The following is a 16,769-nucleotide window of genomic DNA, read 5'->3' on the forward strand; positions in this document are numbered from 1 at the left end:
CTGTAGATAAACTGAGCGTCTGCGCCTTGTGGCCACGAACAGCAGGCGCGTCATTGGTCGTCTCTCTCTTCCACCTATCGCTTTGACTGTAGATAATGTAGAGGAAAATACCATTTCTACACATTACAGAAAAAAATAAAATTCAAACAAAAAAAAGTGCCCGTTTATCATTATTAGTATTTTTATTATACTATTAAGGATTCACCCATTTCCTGTACTGTTTATCCTGCACAGGGTCGCTGGGAGCAACAAAGGTTGATAATATTATATATTATTTACATTTATTATAATAAGCTCTACACTTCTGAGAAGGATTTCCACTAGATGTGAGGATGTGATGGTTCAGTGGTTAAGGCTTTGGGTTACTGATCAGAAGGTCGGGGTTGAAGCCCACAAGCTGATGAGACATCAACATTGGGTACTTGAGCAAGGCCCTTAACCTCACCTGCTCCAGGGGAGCCGTACTAACTCTGACCCCAGGCTCATAATAATATGCGAAAACCTAAAGCATGTCGTAATCTATATGTGACGAATTTGAAACGTTAGAGTCTGTGTGGATTTGTGTTCATTCAGCTACAAGATCATTAGTGAGATCAGACACTGTTCAGCTCTGGGGTTCAGTCGGTGTTCCAGTTCAATTGTGTATACAATTGTGTGCTTCTAGGTTTGTGGAAGAACTACATATGATTGTGATGGTTGGGTGTTCACATACACTTTTGGCCATGTAGTGTATATTGAATATGGAAAAATAAAGCAAAAAGTGGAAAATAAGGTGAAGTGAAGAGAAATTTTGATCCACTCCTCTACACTTTAGGATCCTTTATGGTTTTAGTGTGAAGTTCAAACTCTTCAGTTCAGACCAGTGTTTTTCAGTAGCAGGACTGAGATGATATAAGACTCAGATGATTATTAAATAAAAATAAATAAATTAATAATAAAAATTATGATTATGATTATTATTATTATTATTATTATTATTATTATTATTATTATTATTATTATACCATCTGTGTAACATTGTATAGTTATATAGCATAGTCTAAAACTTAGATCAAAACATTTTATTATTGGAAATACAATAGCATACAATAATAATAACAATTGGTCATTTCACCTTTTTTATCAACAAGCTGTAGCACAATACTTGTGTTAAACATTTATTTTCATAAATGAACAAAATGCAGTGAATGAACAAAAGAGAAATCTAAATCAAATCAATATTTGGTGTGACCACCCTTTGCTTTCAAAACAGCAGCAATTCTTCTAGGTACACTTGCACACAGTATTTGAAGGAACTCGGCTGGTTGTTCCAAACATCTTGGAGAACTAACCACAGATCTTCTGTGGATGTAGGCTTTCTCACATCCTTCTGTCTCTTCATGTAATCCCAGACACACTCGATGATGTTGAGATCAGGGCTCTGTGGGTGCCATGCCATCACTTCATGCTGTTTTGAAGGCAAAAGGTAGTAAAGTAAGTTTTGTAAATTGACAGAAATAAACACTCATTATTTATATTTCTGAAAGCATTCTTTGTTTACAGTGTTTTTTCACACCTGCCTAAAACTTTTGCACAGTACTTTATATATGTATGTCCTAGTTAACAATCAGGCAAATAAACAACCACATATATTTACAAAACATGTTTAGCAACTATTGAAAACTGGAAAACTGCTTCTAAATGCATGACGGCACAAAGAAATGTGGCTCATTTTTTAAAATTTAAAAAAAAAAAAGTAAAATAAAAAAAAAAAAAAAAAAGCTAGCTAGTATATTTTAAAAATAAATAATTAAATGATCATAATGAATAACATTTTGACAAAACAACAACCGATCTAAAGCATGGTGATTATTCAAAATCGATACTTCTAGTATGCGAACATCACCTCACAGTTTGGATTAATAAATCACATGAATACAGATTAGAGTACAATACATTACATAATCATCAGACCAATACAGAACACAACAGCGAATATAACTTGTGTGTTTAGTTGCTAACTGGGACTGGCCCTTTCTGTGGCTCTTCATCATGAAGTAGTTCTGTGGGGCCCCTTTTTGTTTCCAGCCACCAGGTTGTCATGTCTCCTTTGCCCTGTAAGAACAGACAGAAGAGCAGTAATAATAATTACAGTTGTAGAAGAAGGCAAGATCTAATTCTTCAGCTGAAAAATCAGATTTTTTGCTGCGTTTGACTGAACACAAACGTGGGAATTCGGCACATGGAATGAAGTCTTTTTGTACATTTTAGCTTCAAAGTGGGAGGAAAAAATGCTTCCATGTTTATCTTTTGTAAGCAACAAGCCAGCCATGTAACTGTAATGAATGATGTATAATTTCTTCTTTAATACATTGATCTGTATCTGATCTGTCTGATAGATGCTAATAAGCAAATCTACGTCTATTGGTCTAAATTAAACACTTATATTCATCTATTTAAAAATTTTCTTTATGACCTTATGTCAAATGCAGTACTAATCTTGGGACCGCTCTTAAAATAAATCCCTAATCAATGAAATCAACTTACAAATAACATTGCAGACTTTTTTTTATTTAGAACATAATTCTATTCAGAATTTCTATTAATATTGTACTGATTATATTGATTTGCTGCCAAACAACAAGCAAAAGCTAAAGAGCTGCATTATTTTGATGAGAATTTTTATTCGCACCATAAACAAATACTGAATAGAAATCTTCCTTCTATCAGACCCATAAAATCAGTGAAAGTCGGATGCTACATGTACGTTACCTTCACATTCAGAGTGCCACGGCAGACCAGAACATATCCTCCTAAAGTGTGCAGCAGATCAGCTGTAGATTCACTGCACTGAATCTTTAAAGCTGCAATGTGCATGAGAGTGACAACGCAAAAGTATTGTTGTGAACGGTGAAAAATATCAGTATTATAATCTTATTAAACTGATTAAAAAAGTGATTATAGAAATTGATTATAGAGGTGATTATAGAAATAGTCTAAAATGGCAGTCGTGTGTGTTGAACAATGACTCCTGTTTCGGTTACCTTCACTGGTAGACTCCATGCGGGATGCTGTGTTCACAGTGTCTCCAAATAAACAGTAGCGTGGCATTTTGGTGCCAACCACTCCAGCCACTACAGGCCCTGTAAAAGAGAGATACTAACATTTTCAGTACATACACTCACCGGTCCCTCGAAGAGCAATCGCTCATCACAATGCATAAAATCATACAGATGTCATGATGACTTGGACAATTCCCTGCCTGAACACCAGGGGGCATTCCGGCAGGGTTTGTTTGTCTTGTGTTGTGTACTTTTGTTTCTTTTGTGTCCTCATGTGTGCCGGATCCTTATCCCATACCTATGAATTTGGGTCTGATTTTGTTCCCATGGAGGCACACTTTCAAAGGTCAAGAGCTTTTGCTAATCATCAGTGGTCTGGTTTGAGTATTTTAGAAACTGCTAATCTTCCAGGATTTTTACACACAACAATCTCTAGCAAAAGGCTGGAGAGACAGAGAGGAAAGACTTTGCTCTGGAGCTGGCCAGAGCAGATCGACCTCTCAGTGATCAGCAGAACAATATCTTAAAACAAATAAGATGTAGAAATTTGGGGCAGATGAGCTACAGCAGCGGAATACAAAATGTCAGCTACTGTAAGAACAGGAATCTGAGGCTGCAGCGGGCATTCATTGTCTCAACAAAACTAGACACTGGAAAGTCGGAAAAACCTCACATAATCTGTGTAAACTCAAGATCCCGTTGTGCATCAAAATCCCAGGAGATTTGCTTCTTAAATACTCAAACCAGCACCAATAATTTCCCCCAATTCTTATAGAACGGGGCATAGATGCCTTTATTATCACCATATTTACATTACAGCACAGTGGAATCTTTTTCTTTACATGCCCCAACTGAGGAGGTTGGGGTCAGAGTGCAGGGGCAGCTATGATACAGCGCCCCTGGAGCAGGGAGGGGTTGAGGGCCTTGCTCATGGGCCCAACAGTGGTAGCTTGGCAGTGCTGGGGCTTGAACCCTGATCCTGATCCAATCAACAACCCAGAACCTTGTACCAGTTGAGCCACCACTGCCCCTTCTGGTGTTGAATATGAATATTAACTGAACGATTTCTATAAGAATGATCAATTATTCTGTTGTAGCGTCTGGTACAAGTCATTTAGATTTCATATCCTAGGCACCCTAAACTTCGGCATCTACTCTTCAATCAACCAATGAGCAACCCAGTTTTACGATTTTATTGAGGGCCACATTCCACAGAGTCACACACACCTGGCTCCAGGAGGTCTGGGATCCTACACAAAGACCAGATAAGACCACGCTGTTTCTCTGATTGAACTCATAGGGACCTCAACCAGACACACACACGCGCGCGCGCGCACACACACACACACACACGCACTCCCCTGCAAACGCATACACACGCACACACACAACACAATGGGACATTCCTTTTACTAATAAAACAAGTAGATAAGATACTCTAAGATTCTTATTCTTATAACCCTGTTGTAATGTGTTTCTTCTGTTAAGGCTTGCCTGACATAAAATTACTTGCTCCTTACTTTCCTGAAAAGGGTGTATTTTATTTAGGTATCAGAACACAACACTGGATTAACATCAGTTATACTTTGATTACCCATCCTGGCATGTTAATGTATACTTGTTCTAAAGCTGTATGTCCTTTTAAGGTCTGATGTCAGGATGTATACAAAATTATGTTTTTCACTTCCCTAATGCAAATGCATTTTGTTTTGTGTTTCATTTTTGTTTCTTTCTCCTTTATCAGAACACAATATCGTAGTAACATCAGTTACACTTTGATTACTGATCTGTGTATATAATGTACCGATGCCTTTATACCATCATTCCCCTTCATGTTTAGTATCCAAATGACCACAAAATTATCAGTTACTCATTTTTCAATCAATGGTGTATTTTATTTGAGCACGAAAGGCGCTATACCATCTTAATACACCTTGGATAAAAACTTTAAAGTTATCTAAAAGTTTGATAGCTAAACCACACCCACAGACACCTGAAACAAAGAGAGTTTTTCCCTCCGAAACCCGGGCCGTAGTATTGGCCATGTCCCCAAAGATGGGTGGAGTTCGGGACCTTTAAATTGTCACAAACACCACCAATCCGTGGTCAGTCTTTCGGAACAGCTTGGAGACGACTCCATCTTCCTTCAAGGAACTTCCAGCAAGCTTCACTTCCAATAACAACAACTGCTCTGATCTTGGAGAACTTGGAAGAACATCTGACCCCACGCTAACTGACTCTTCAGAGATTTCTCTGTTGCATCCGGACTCTTGTGCAGCAAGCCAATGCAAGTAACCGTTCCCTTTACCAATCAATTTAGATGCGTATTTCAAGTAGGAATCTCGCATCGAATCTTAAGGTAAATTTAAGTTTCTGTGACGATTTCCCAGTTAGGGTGTGATTAATTTTGTAGTCTAAGCTTGCCATTCCTTTCCTTCCTTTCTAATTTCTTCCTTTCCAGTCTCTTCCTCCCTTTCCCCACTTTCAATTCCTTTTGTGTGTTTTATTTTCATCTTTGTTTTCTCTATTTCTTTTGTTGTTCGTGTAGTTAGTTTTATGTTGTGTTTGTCTCTTTCATTAAACGCCATATTTTTGTTCCACAAGTGATTGTCTCTGAGTATCGCTCACAAATGTAAGGTACCTGCAACATCTGGTCTGAACTACATGCTCTATTAAGTTCATTTAATTGAAATTACGGTATAAAGAAAAAGGGAAGATAGCGCCCTCATAGAATTAATAAAGGTTATACGGCCTGTTCACCGGACGCACAGACCAAATAAGTGTAACGTTAATTCCATTACCATCAATTTCAGCTTATGTTAAAATATTTAGGAGTCACTATAACACGTTATAATTCCTTATAAATATTTACCTTGCTTTGCGAGCCAAAATCGCTACACTGTCTGCATGTGCTACTGACACACGATTGGCTGATTAGACGATTGTGTGACGGTAAACTTTTTCTCTGACATGCAAAGGTAAAATTATCCAGTTTTACCAGTAAAAGACCAGTAAACAAACCCATAACAAAACAGAAAAAGCATTTAATTAACAAAAGAATGGTTGATGTTAGATGTTAACCGTCCCAAAGCAATGTAAACACGGATCAGTCCAGTGATAGTAAGGGTGTGGTACGGTGTTGTATAATGATTTTTGTAGATGTTCATGAGGATATGTCATAACAGTACTTTGTGCATGTTGTCTAGTTATATAGACATAAAACAGTGAGTCACAATGGATTCTACAAGGCAGTATAAGATCAGTATAAATTCTGTTGTGGAGGCAATTTAAGGAGTTATTATTATTATGTAACATACAGTATGCTGACCTGAGTGTATGCCGGCTCGGATCTTCAGCTGCGTAGTAGGCTTATGTGGGATTTTAAACGCATGGCAAACGTTGATTAAATCCAAGGCCATGCTGGCAATTTCACCAGCGTGATTGATGCCGTTCTCATTTGGTACACCAGATACTACCATATCTAAAAAAAAAAAAGTTAGTTAGGAATGGTGTCTCAAATGGTTTAGGGGATGCACTTATTTCCAGGGATTTCAGAACAGCGGAACAGATATTGCGTCATCGGGTAGGCGTGGCCTATTTGATAATCTAACCCTATCCCTAACCCTAACCATAACCGTAGTTTTTGGTTGTTTATTTGTTTTCTAAAATAAATCTACCTGTATGACTGTTTTGTCCTTCGTAGTATGCTCTTTTTTTGAAAGAGGACGTTTTTCCAAGACCTCCGGAAACACGCCCAATTTACGTTGTGGTAACGAAACCCCTGGAATTTAGTGAATGCCAAATGGTTAGAGATGAAAACAGCCCAAATTTTCTTGTCACCAGACTCACAAGCATCTCCAATAGTCTCTACTTTGTACACGTCATAGTTGTCAATGATGTCATCAAAAGTGGTGTAAAGTTTATTGAGGAAATCGACTACTTGGTGAGGGGTGCTGGAGCCAGAGAGCTGGGTGAAACCCACTATGTCACTGCCCAAAGGAAGAAAGAAAAAAAGCATGGGTATGTAATTATACGATAAAAAGATTAAACTTGTACAGTGCATGGACCTTTATTTAACAGCACGAGGTAATCGCTCATTATTGTGTCACTTGCCTGAAATATACAGTAGCACTAGCGTAACTTTGGGCCTCCGCTGTGCGTCCTTGTCTAAGGTCATCAGCCACTGGTTTAGGCAGCATACCTATCACATAATGAAACCCCACATGGTTCACAATTCAGAATTAATCTTTGTTTGCAGAAGATTTTATTAAATGTAACCTGATGAATATATTCAGGTATTAATTTAACCGTATTGCTGTCTGAGATACTGAACTTGCAGTAACAAGAGCAGCATTTATCTTTCCACTAGATGGCGTCGAGAGCATTTGCTTAGACATACTGTATGACCAGTCACTTTAGGAACCTCATGCTTGTTTTAATTTGATATGTGAAGGAGGAATGAGAAAGCACACTGTATGTACTATAAAGCAGGCGGTCTGTCTTCTGTTTCTCCTGGAGAAGATCTTGGGTTCTCTCAGCGACGATAGCCTCCAAATGCTTACTGTATTTTTCCATCTAGAAGCACAAAAAAAAATAAAAGTATTACTTTACAGATTGAAACAAATCAAATGTTTATCATATAGGTGTGTGAATGATGACTCATTACACACTTACCAGGTTCATCATCATATCAACAGGACTGACTTTGTGTGGGTTCATTTTATCCAGCATCTTTTTCACCTGCTCAAACGTTGGTCTTGTGGTGATATTATGGGACCAGCACTTCTTAATCAACTACAGTTATGATAATGCACAAGTTTTATCCAAAAGGAACAGAGCAAATCTTTACATGTAGTAAAGGAAATGTATTTAAATCCCCAGTATTGTGCACTTATAGAACAAACCCTTAGAACAAACCTCACAGTACTCCACTTGATTAGGACAATCGCTGTCTGCCTTCCCGACTTTCAGTTCAGGAAGCGGTGGACGCCACATGAACTCAACCTTCACAGGTTCAGTTTGTGCCTGCTGCAGTTTCAGAAACAGAAAAACATAGTTAAGTTTTTACAGTTTGATTTTACAGTTTTACAATATTTGTCTAATACTAATTACTCAACACCTCGATACTTACTGAGATAAGATCGCTGCGTGTGGCAATCTCCACCAAGATGATAGAATAGCTAGAGATATAAGAAAAGAAAATATTGATTTCACACAACGACCAGCATTTTATCCTTTGTTTCATAAGATGCCAGGATGTACACAGGACTGGCTTACCTAAGAAATTATATATTGGCAAATAAAATGTGCCAGATGTACAATCATGGTGCCTTTTTTTTCAATCAATACTTATACTTCCGGATAAATATCTTAAAATATACATTTTCAAAAAGTGATACTTAAAGGTGGGGGGCACGATGTTTGAGAAATGCTTCAGAAAACTGAGTCGGGCTGACAAACAAAACAAACGTGTAGCCAATACAGGGGTGGGACCCATTAGGGTTAGGGGCGTGTTTGTTTTGGTGATTTTATATGTCAACATTGGCTTTCAAACATCGTGCACCCCACCTTTAACTAATTTTGACTCAAGACTGTAATAGTTTTGGATAGTGACAGACGTATAGTGTATATGTCTGTAAATTCAATTGATTGTTTTTAAGCAAAATGTAAATGTGAACAAAAGAATCTGCTATTTACTACAAAGGTAACTGTAACGGCATCACCTGCACTGCCCCTTCCAAGCCGACAGAGGCATTCACAGAACCTTGAGGCTCGTTCAAAATAGCTTCTGGTGGCACTCAAGTCATCCCAGTAACATATCGCCTCCAATTATTATCAACATACCGCATTTCCTTGTCATTCCACACTTCCCTCCATAAACCTGCACTCAGCATCTTCAACACGGTCAACACCACCAGTTCATGCCATTCTGGACTCCAAGAGGAGACGGCTGCAGTACCTAGTTGACTCGGGTCAACCCCGAGGGCCTGTCATGTGACCGACCTCACGACAACCTGGGGGTGTTCCTAGCTCATGAAGTCAAATGTATATGACTGGTATTGTTAATGAGAAACTACTGCAAGCTACCCAGATTCCCCAGGAAAGTTTAAAGATAATATTACAAAGGTTGTTCATATGTAATATTCAGTAACCGCTTTATCCTGGTGAGGTTCAATCTCAGGAACAATCAGTAGGATAATCCCTGGATGGGTTGCCCCACACACACAAGTACACACAAGGCAAATTAATGTAACCAGTCTACTTTTTGAGAGGCGGGAAGTAACAGAGAACTTAAAGTAAACCAATGCAGACATGCAGAAAAAATAAGAAAAGCTAGATAGCGAGCTTTCGGATCAGCACCACCTAGCAGTGCAATGACGCTGTGCAATGATGTTTATTTTTAAAACTTCCGGTCAAAAAGTACCTATTAAAGGTGGGGTGCACAACGTTTGAAAGCCAATGTTGACATTTGAAATCACCAAAACAAACATGCTCCTAACCCAAATGAGTGTCACCCCTGTTTTGATAGCTCCGCACACACATACATACGTAACCCAGGCAACTATTATGGCGGAACCTGCTGGGGCAGCTGACAGAGGGGATATTTTTATCAATAAATGAACTCAATGAGTAATACTATGGTAATACAAATGTGTTTTTGTAGTACTGTGTGTTGTACCGTGAAAGGTTTAGCTCCGTTTCACGTGGAAGACGACGTTCAACACCTAGAACCCGAGGCAGAGGTAACGGCAGGTATCCACCATGTTAATGTTTCAATCACTTTCTGCTAATGTCACACATGTGCACTGAACACTCTCTCTCTGCCGCATATTGAAAAGACACGCCCTTTTCTGCTCATTGGCTACACGTTTGTTTTGTTTGTCGCTCGACTCTATTTTCTGAAGCATTTTTCAAACATCATGCACCCCACCTTTAATGATTGAAATCATCAGTAATCATCAGAAATATCAGTAATACATATAATCTCCATCGATTGATGTAAAACTGATCAACGTATTTTGTCACAAAGATTTAAGGTTTCGTCACATGCTCAGTTATATAAGTTATATACAGTATACAACTTGCAGTAAAATTAAAAGACTGTGCCTTTAAATAACCAGAATTAAAAAATATGAACTAAAAAATAAAATAAAAAGAAAGTGCAAAAAGCAATGTATAAGATATACAGTTGTATAGTTGATGTAGTAACAGTAACAGTACAAAAGTATAAAGTGTGTAGTCCATGGAGTATGTGTTGAGTTTACACAGCATATTCCTCACCTGTACACATCAGCTGTAGCAGTGTTGGTGCTGGCGTTACCCAGCAAAACTTCAGGCGCAGAGTAAATGCGGCACAGGTCACCACAGTGGAAAGTACTGCTTAACGCTTCCGAGTCCTCTTTTCTGTAGGCCATCAAACCATAGTCTGTGTAATCATGGAGGAATTCGGTATTTATCATGACTCATGAGACATAGTTTTTAGAACATACAAAGCATAGAATGAGAACACTAAAAAAAATGGAAAGTGTATTTTTTTTCTCCCAGATTGCATTGTTTTTTTTTTTTACCTGATATTTTGCAGACCCAGCGATCGTCAACAACACAGTTGCGAGAATGAAGTCGTCCATGGAATATTTTGTGTTGGTGGAGATAAGCCATTCCCCGGGCGATATCAGTGGCAAATGATAAGCTGAAGAAAAACAGAAACAGAGAAACAGATGAAAAGCACTTATTGTACAACATTTTAACATTAGTAAAATATTTGATGGTAAAATAAATGAAGGCTGATTTACCGAAAGCCCCAGTTGATAGGGATGTCTTCGTTTAAAAGGACGTCAGCCAGGCTTCCTTTAGGACAATATTCGGTAATGATGCAAATATACGGGACTTCGATGGAGCCTCCGATGAACTTAGCCAGATTTGGATGATCTAGTTCCCTAATTTAGAACAACCAGTTTGTGAATTAAGGCTTATAGGCATCAAAGGGAGCCATGAATGAAATGTGATATTGAATGAAAGAAATATTTTATTTCTAAATCAAAGACTTACAGATTCTAACATTTCTTATTTTAAAGGACTTGGAAATTCCATATTTTGCCTTACATACTTCTTTACATACTGTTTATACTGCTATAACTCACTGACTAAAAAATTATTGATTCTTAAGCATTAAGGGTTACTCACCTTACTTCCTTCACTTCTTTCCGGATTGTGTTAGAGAGAGTAAAGTGCTTCTTCTGGATGTGTTTCACAGCTACAGTCCTTCCATCGCTACCAAGAAAGACAAGCAGATTGGATTCCACCTTACACGAGACTCCATGAAAATATAATAACTTGCTACTACTCACTAGATGCCTGGCTGAATGAAACCTGGCTTGAAGTTGGTGTTCACAACGGTGCATACTGTAACATCTGTGGCTCGGCTGATGCTGGAGTTGCTCTTTATGGGCTGTAAACTCGTTGTGCTACAGAAGCCCATGTAGCATGCTTTGCCTGTGAGCACAGCAAAGCTGTTACTATCTTGAGAAACCTTTATTTTACACCCAGACCAGTCTGATAAACACGCAAGCACATTCCCTGCCATGCCTTTTTAGCTATAATGTGTGTTCATCTACCAATTAAAGGTGGGGTCTCCGTTGTTTGAGAAATGCTTCAGAAAACTGTGCTGGGCCGCCAAACAAAACAAAAACAAAACTAACGTGTAGCCAATGAGCAGAAAGGGGCATGTCTTGTCAATATGGGCGGAGAGAGTGTTCAGTGCAATGTTCAGTGTGACATTAGCAGAAAGTGGTTTTAACATTGACATGGAGGATAAAAAGAAAGAAAGAAAGCGAAGAAAGGCTTACGATAAGGCAAGAAGTAGGACCAGCGCTGGAGAGAACAGAAGGAGTGGGAAGGCCTGCGATGGGACGCAGAGGTCGCTTTTTTCCTTCTTGATAGGAAAAAACGTGAGTAACGTTGTTTTTGCTTTGCTTCACAGAACTAATATATGCCGTCCTTTGCATGATTATGCTTGTGTGTCATTTTTGCTTGTTTGTTTATCTGCAATCGTATTGTTCTTCCCTTCAGCTATGGTAAAGACACATTTCTTTCCAGTAGTTGCCTGGGTTGCATGTGTGTGTATGTGTATGTGTAGGCGGAGGGTGGGACCCTTTTGGGTTAGGGGCGTGTTTGTTTTGGTGATTTCAAATGTCAACATTGGCTTTCAAACAACGGAGACCCCACCTTTAAGACATACAATAAATTCTGTTCATCAGACTGATAGTTCCTGGAGAACTTTATTTATTTATTATAGTCCTGGAAGATCTTACCAAACATTATATTATTGTAATTGATTATCCAACTCTCATCCCAAAACATCTTCTGCTTTTGATATTGCAGCCACTACAGAGAGGTCAAAGTGCAATCATTAGAACAAAGAACGTAAGCTTTTTTAATACAGCTATTTTATTGCAAATAATATTCTAATGCTGACATACCAGGTATTCTATAAGATGCTTTTTTTAATTGATCACAACTCTGAATAAAAATACTGTATTTATTGAATGTAATAGCATGTATGTTGAGAGTAGTGTTAATTAAGCTTCCTCACCACTACAGTTAAGACAAAGCCAGTACAGATCAGCGCAACTGGGAGTCCGATAGCGACCCTGATGGACGTGGCCATAGGACAGACTCCACAGTCCGCAGGGCATGTCAGACAGCTCTCCTCTAACTCACAGACGTCATCTCCACACACTGACCCACAGAGATAGACAAAGACACTGTTGAGATACATTTTTTTGTAATTTACTACCTCAACAAGATAAAGGACCGAATGGAAAGACTACCAACCTTGGGTGCTAACGACAAGCACCTTGGATTCCAGTGCAGCATGCATCTGTCCTACCTTAATATGAGCAATGACTGAGGTGACTCCCAAGTGCACAAGCACCACCTGTGTAATGAGAATCATAATTGATCTTCTGTGATTATCCTATGATGAATACTTGACAAATATCATAACGGTCGTATGTGGATCGAGATTGTTTTTGAATTACATTTAAATGTAAGAGAAACATGAATGAACACAGACACTGAAGCTGTTTTGGTTACCTTTGAGGTCCAGAGAAACTGACTCATCTTGCCTGCTTTAGAAACAGTATGAGTGACTATTTCGCCGTCATCTGGGATCCATGGACCACAAATCCCTCTGCCTCTCTGTGACAGTAAAAAGCAGCTTATGGGGTCTTTTATATTAGCGTATTCAAGTGCTTAATGTTAATCCAGTCGCTCTACAATGTGTGTGTTTTTGTCAATGTAAAGCTTAAGCTTTATTCTTGATATTCAAATACACATGAAATTAAAGAATACAAAAACAAAAAAGATAGAAAAAGGCTTAATTGTTCTTCAGTAATAGTCATATTACTACATTATACACAATTAGCTGACTAGATTTAGATTAGACTAGATTAGATTAGTGAGTACAGTGCTTAAGAGTAGCACATAAGGGCTGACTGACCATAAGCCCAAGGGGACATGAATGGATGTTGGCATGATACACACAGCAGTTGTGCTCATTGGCGTTGTTCCAGTTAGAGGGACATTCATGTTCATAACAAAATCTTTTAGCCTCTGAAGCATTACTGTAAGAGAAATGCAAGAAAAATCTGGCATTATGCAGGGACCTCTGATTAAATGCTGTAAAATGTTCTTGAGGACATAAACTGTGTTTTCTTCATTCAAGTGTCCAATCAGTGCTCAAAAGGGGGTGCAGATAAGGGCATGATTCGAGGTTGTTCTGAGTACCTTGTATTTCATTCACTCTATTTGATTAGAGTTACAGGGAATAGGGAATTGGAATGGGACTTATTGGAGGTATTGGATCCTCAACAGAAAGCAGTCACAGGAGTATTGTGTACTCACACTGTACTTAACTATCATTAGATAACAGGAACAAACATAAAAAACATACACAAAAAGACTTTAAAACACAAAACTTTAACAAAACAATAAACAATGTTACTTGGATAATATCATGTAGAAACAGGTTTTTATGGGTTTAAAGACCCCCGAGGCATGGGAGAACATGCAAACTCCACACACACAAGGTGGAGGCGGAAATCGAACCCCCAACCCTGGAGGTGTGAGGCGAACGTGCTAACCACTAAGCCACTGTGCCCCCCTTAATTATTATTATTTTTATTTTTATAATTTGTTTTAATGTGCTAAATTCTGTACCTTCAAATGTTAACGTTATTGTGCAAATCAAATGGAAATATATACATAGACATATGGATGAAGATGACTCACCTGAAATGTAAGATGTGATTTTTGACTGCATATTCATAAAAGGAATCTGAGGCTGTGACAGAATAGGTAACATTAAACTCTTCCCCATCTGTGACTTTCTCTGGAGGACGCTGCACCCAGGCCATTTCTAACCCTGTGGAAATAACGTTTTCGTACTTTTCTTATTCATTTTCATCTTATTACTAATTTCTAATTTTCACTTTTATGGCACAAAAGAACACAATTTTGTACAATATTAACTCAATATGTTTATTCTGAAAACTACTTGGATAAGTAGGCAGGAATTTCCTCTAATGATGGAAAGTCATAGAGAAAATTCTTGCTATATCTGTAAAGGACATACAGTGGCTATAGAAAGTCATCATACCCTGAAAATATTTACCTCTACCTTACTGTACAGAGCATCATTAAGAAGTGGAAAGGCTATTGATCAGAGAAGCTACCAAGAGGCCAAAGGCAACTTTAAAGGACTTACAAAGCTTTCTGGCTGGGACTGGTCAGTCTGTGCATGTGGCAACTATCTCACAAGCTTTACACAAAGCTGGCCTGTATGACAGGGTGGCAAGAAGAAAGCCCTTCCTGAAAAAGTGCCACACTCAGTCTCATTTGCGCTATACATAAACACACCTAGAAGACTCTGATATTATCGCGCAAACGCTGCTATGGTCTGATGAAACCAAAATTGATTGTTTTGGACTGAACTCCAAGCACTACATTGGGCGAAAAGCAAACAGCACACCACCAAAACACACCGGACCTACTGTGAAGCATGGTGGCAGCATTAGGTTGTGAGAGTGTTCCTCTTCAGCAGGGACTGGGGATTAGTCAGAATTGAAGAGAAAGTAGATGCTGCCACTCACCACACAATTTGACTGAAATTGAGCAATTCTGGAAGGAAGAATGGGCAAATATTCCTCAATCTAGGTGTGCAAAGCTAGTACAGACATATCCAAAGAGATTACTGGCTGTAATTGAGGCAAAAGGTGTCTCTACAAAGTTTAAATCAGGGGTCTGCTAACTTTTCCAACCCTGGAATTCTAATTTTTCAGTTTTTTATTAATTTTCAGAACTGTCACTTTCATTAGTTTGATGTTATAAGGCACAATTTGTAAATACAGCTGCAAATGATTTTTTTAATAGTTTTGATTCTAGGATGTATGACAAATAAAGTAATTTCAAAGGGGTATGATGAATTTCTATAGGCACTTGTACAGGAAACAAGCTCATTTTACCTCCTCAAGTAAAACCTCAAGCAGATTAACTGAAATAAGGAAGTTTGATGTCGTTAATTAATATGGAAATAAAATGTTCAGGACTGTTTTGATGTGTTTAACATGTAGTCAAAATGTAGTCAAATATTAAAGGTGGGGTGCACGATGTTTGAAAAATGCTTCAGAAAACTGAGACGGGCCGACTAACAAAACAAATGTGTAGCCAATGAGCAGAAAGGGGTGTGTCTTGTCAATATGCGGCGGAGAGAGTGTTCAGTGCGCATGTCTGACATCTGCCAAAAGCAATTAAAACATTGACATGGCGGATACCTGCCGTTACCGCTGCCTCAGGTTCTAGGTGTTGAATGTCATCTTCCGCGTGAAACGGTGCTAAACCTTTCACGGTACAACACACAGTACTACAAAAACACATTTGTATTACCATAGTATTACTCATTGAGTTCATTTATTGATAAAAATATACCTTCGTCCAGCTATGCTCTATGGCCCAACAGGTTCCGCCATAATAGTTGCCTGGGTTACATATGTATGTGTGGGGCAGAGCTATAAAAACTGGGGTGACACCCATTTGGGTTAGAGGCGTTTTTGTTTTGGTGATTTCAAATGTCAACGTTGGCTTTCAAACATTGTGCACCCCACCTTTAATTACCTTCCATTTTGATAGTTTTAAATTTGTAACAAATAAATTTTTTATAAATTAATTTACTTCTTGATTGATACCTGATAATGTTCTCTCTACTAAAATACACTAGGTTAGCCATTTTCCTGCAGTTACACTTAGCTTGCTCTGCATGCATGAAGCGGGTATGCATTTATTCAGGTATTTCTATCTGGCGTACTTATACATCTGTGCACTAACAGAAGATTCTTAAGGTTCTTACCGGTGTGGCACAGTATGCTAGAGTTTATATACAGTCTGTAACAGTGCATTAGAAACATTTAGTAGTCACAAATTGCACCTCACAATAGTCGAAAGATGAGAGAGTAAACAATAAGTAAAACAATAATCATCCGCAAATAGTTCAGAAGATATATACAATGAATTTATCTGAAAACATTACTCTTACCTCCACAGCTGATCATGTTGTAATCATTTGGATCAGTTATTGGCCAGCAGTCATATTCAGTATTATCCAAGTCATGCCAACATTCAACTACCATAACCTGGAAAGAAACCTAATGAAATCGTAAGTCTTCTATATAT

General features: G+C 38.3%; 1 protein-coding gene across 1 annotated transcript; it reads right to left on the reverse strand.

Annotated features, from left to right (window-relative positions):
* Nucleotides 1-1,187: 1,187 nt before the first annotated feature.
* LOC132841639 (atrial natriuretic peptide receptor 2-like) lies at nucleotides 1,188-16,769 on the reverse strand. Its single transcript, XM_060864059.1, has 22 exons — nucleotides 16,633-16,769; nucleotides 14,334-14,466; nucleotides 13,543-13,666; nucleotides 13,137-13,241; nucleotides 12,876-12,978; nucleotides 12,634-12,779; nucleotides 12,353-12,425; nucleotides 11,390-11,534; nucleotides 11,226-11,312; nucleotides 10,835-10,978; nucleotides 10,610-10,731; nucleotides 10,323-10,467; nucleotides 8,173-8,221; nucleotides 7,959-8,069; nucleotides 7,716-7,835; nucleotides 7,523-7,616; nucleotides 7,155-7,242; nucleotides 6,891-7,030; nucleotides 6,370-6,522; nucleotides 3,024-3,122; nucleotides 2,752-2,843; nucleotides 1,188-2,094 (listed from the first exon to the last, which is right to left on the reverse strand). Exons 1-22 carry the CDS (start codon nucleotides 16,724-16,726, stop codon nucleotides 1,990-1,992), a joined length of 2,472 nt encoding a protein of 823 aa, XP_060720042.1. The 5' UTR covers nucleotides 16,727-16,769; the 3' UTR covers nucleotides 1,188-1,989.

This window comes from Tachysurus vachellii, chromosome 1, assembly GCF_030014155.1.
Source record: "Tachysurus vachellii isolate PV-2020 chromosome 1, HZAU_Pvac_v1, whole genome shotgun sequence".
Classification (NCBI taxonomy): domain Eukaryota; kingdom Metazoa; phylum Chordata; class Actinopteri; order Siluriformes; family Bagridae; genus Tachysurus; species Tachysurus vachellii.

What these genes read in the sequence shown, in the direction of transcription:
- LOC132841639 (XM_060864059.1), bottom strand. Translation starts at nt 16,726, where the DNA reads ATGGTAGTTGAATGTTGGCATGACTTGGATAATACTGAATATGACTGC. An exon ending in CCTATCAACTGGGGCTTTCG is followed by an intron (nt 10,732 to 10,834) that starts GTAAATCAGCCT and finishes GTTTTTCTTCAG; the next exon opens with CTTATCATTTGCCACTGATA. An exon ending in ATCAAGTGGAGTACTGTGAG is followed by an intron (nt 7,836 to 7,958) that starts GTTTGTTCTAAG and finishes TCATAACTGTAG; the next exon opens with TTGATTAAGAAGTGCTGGTC.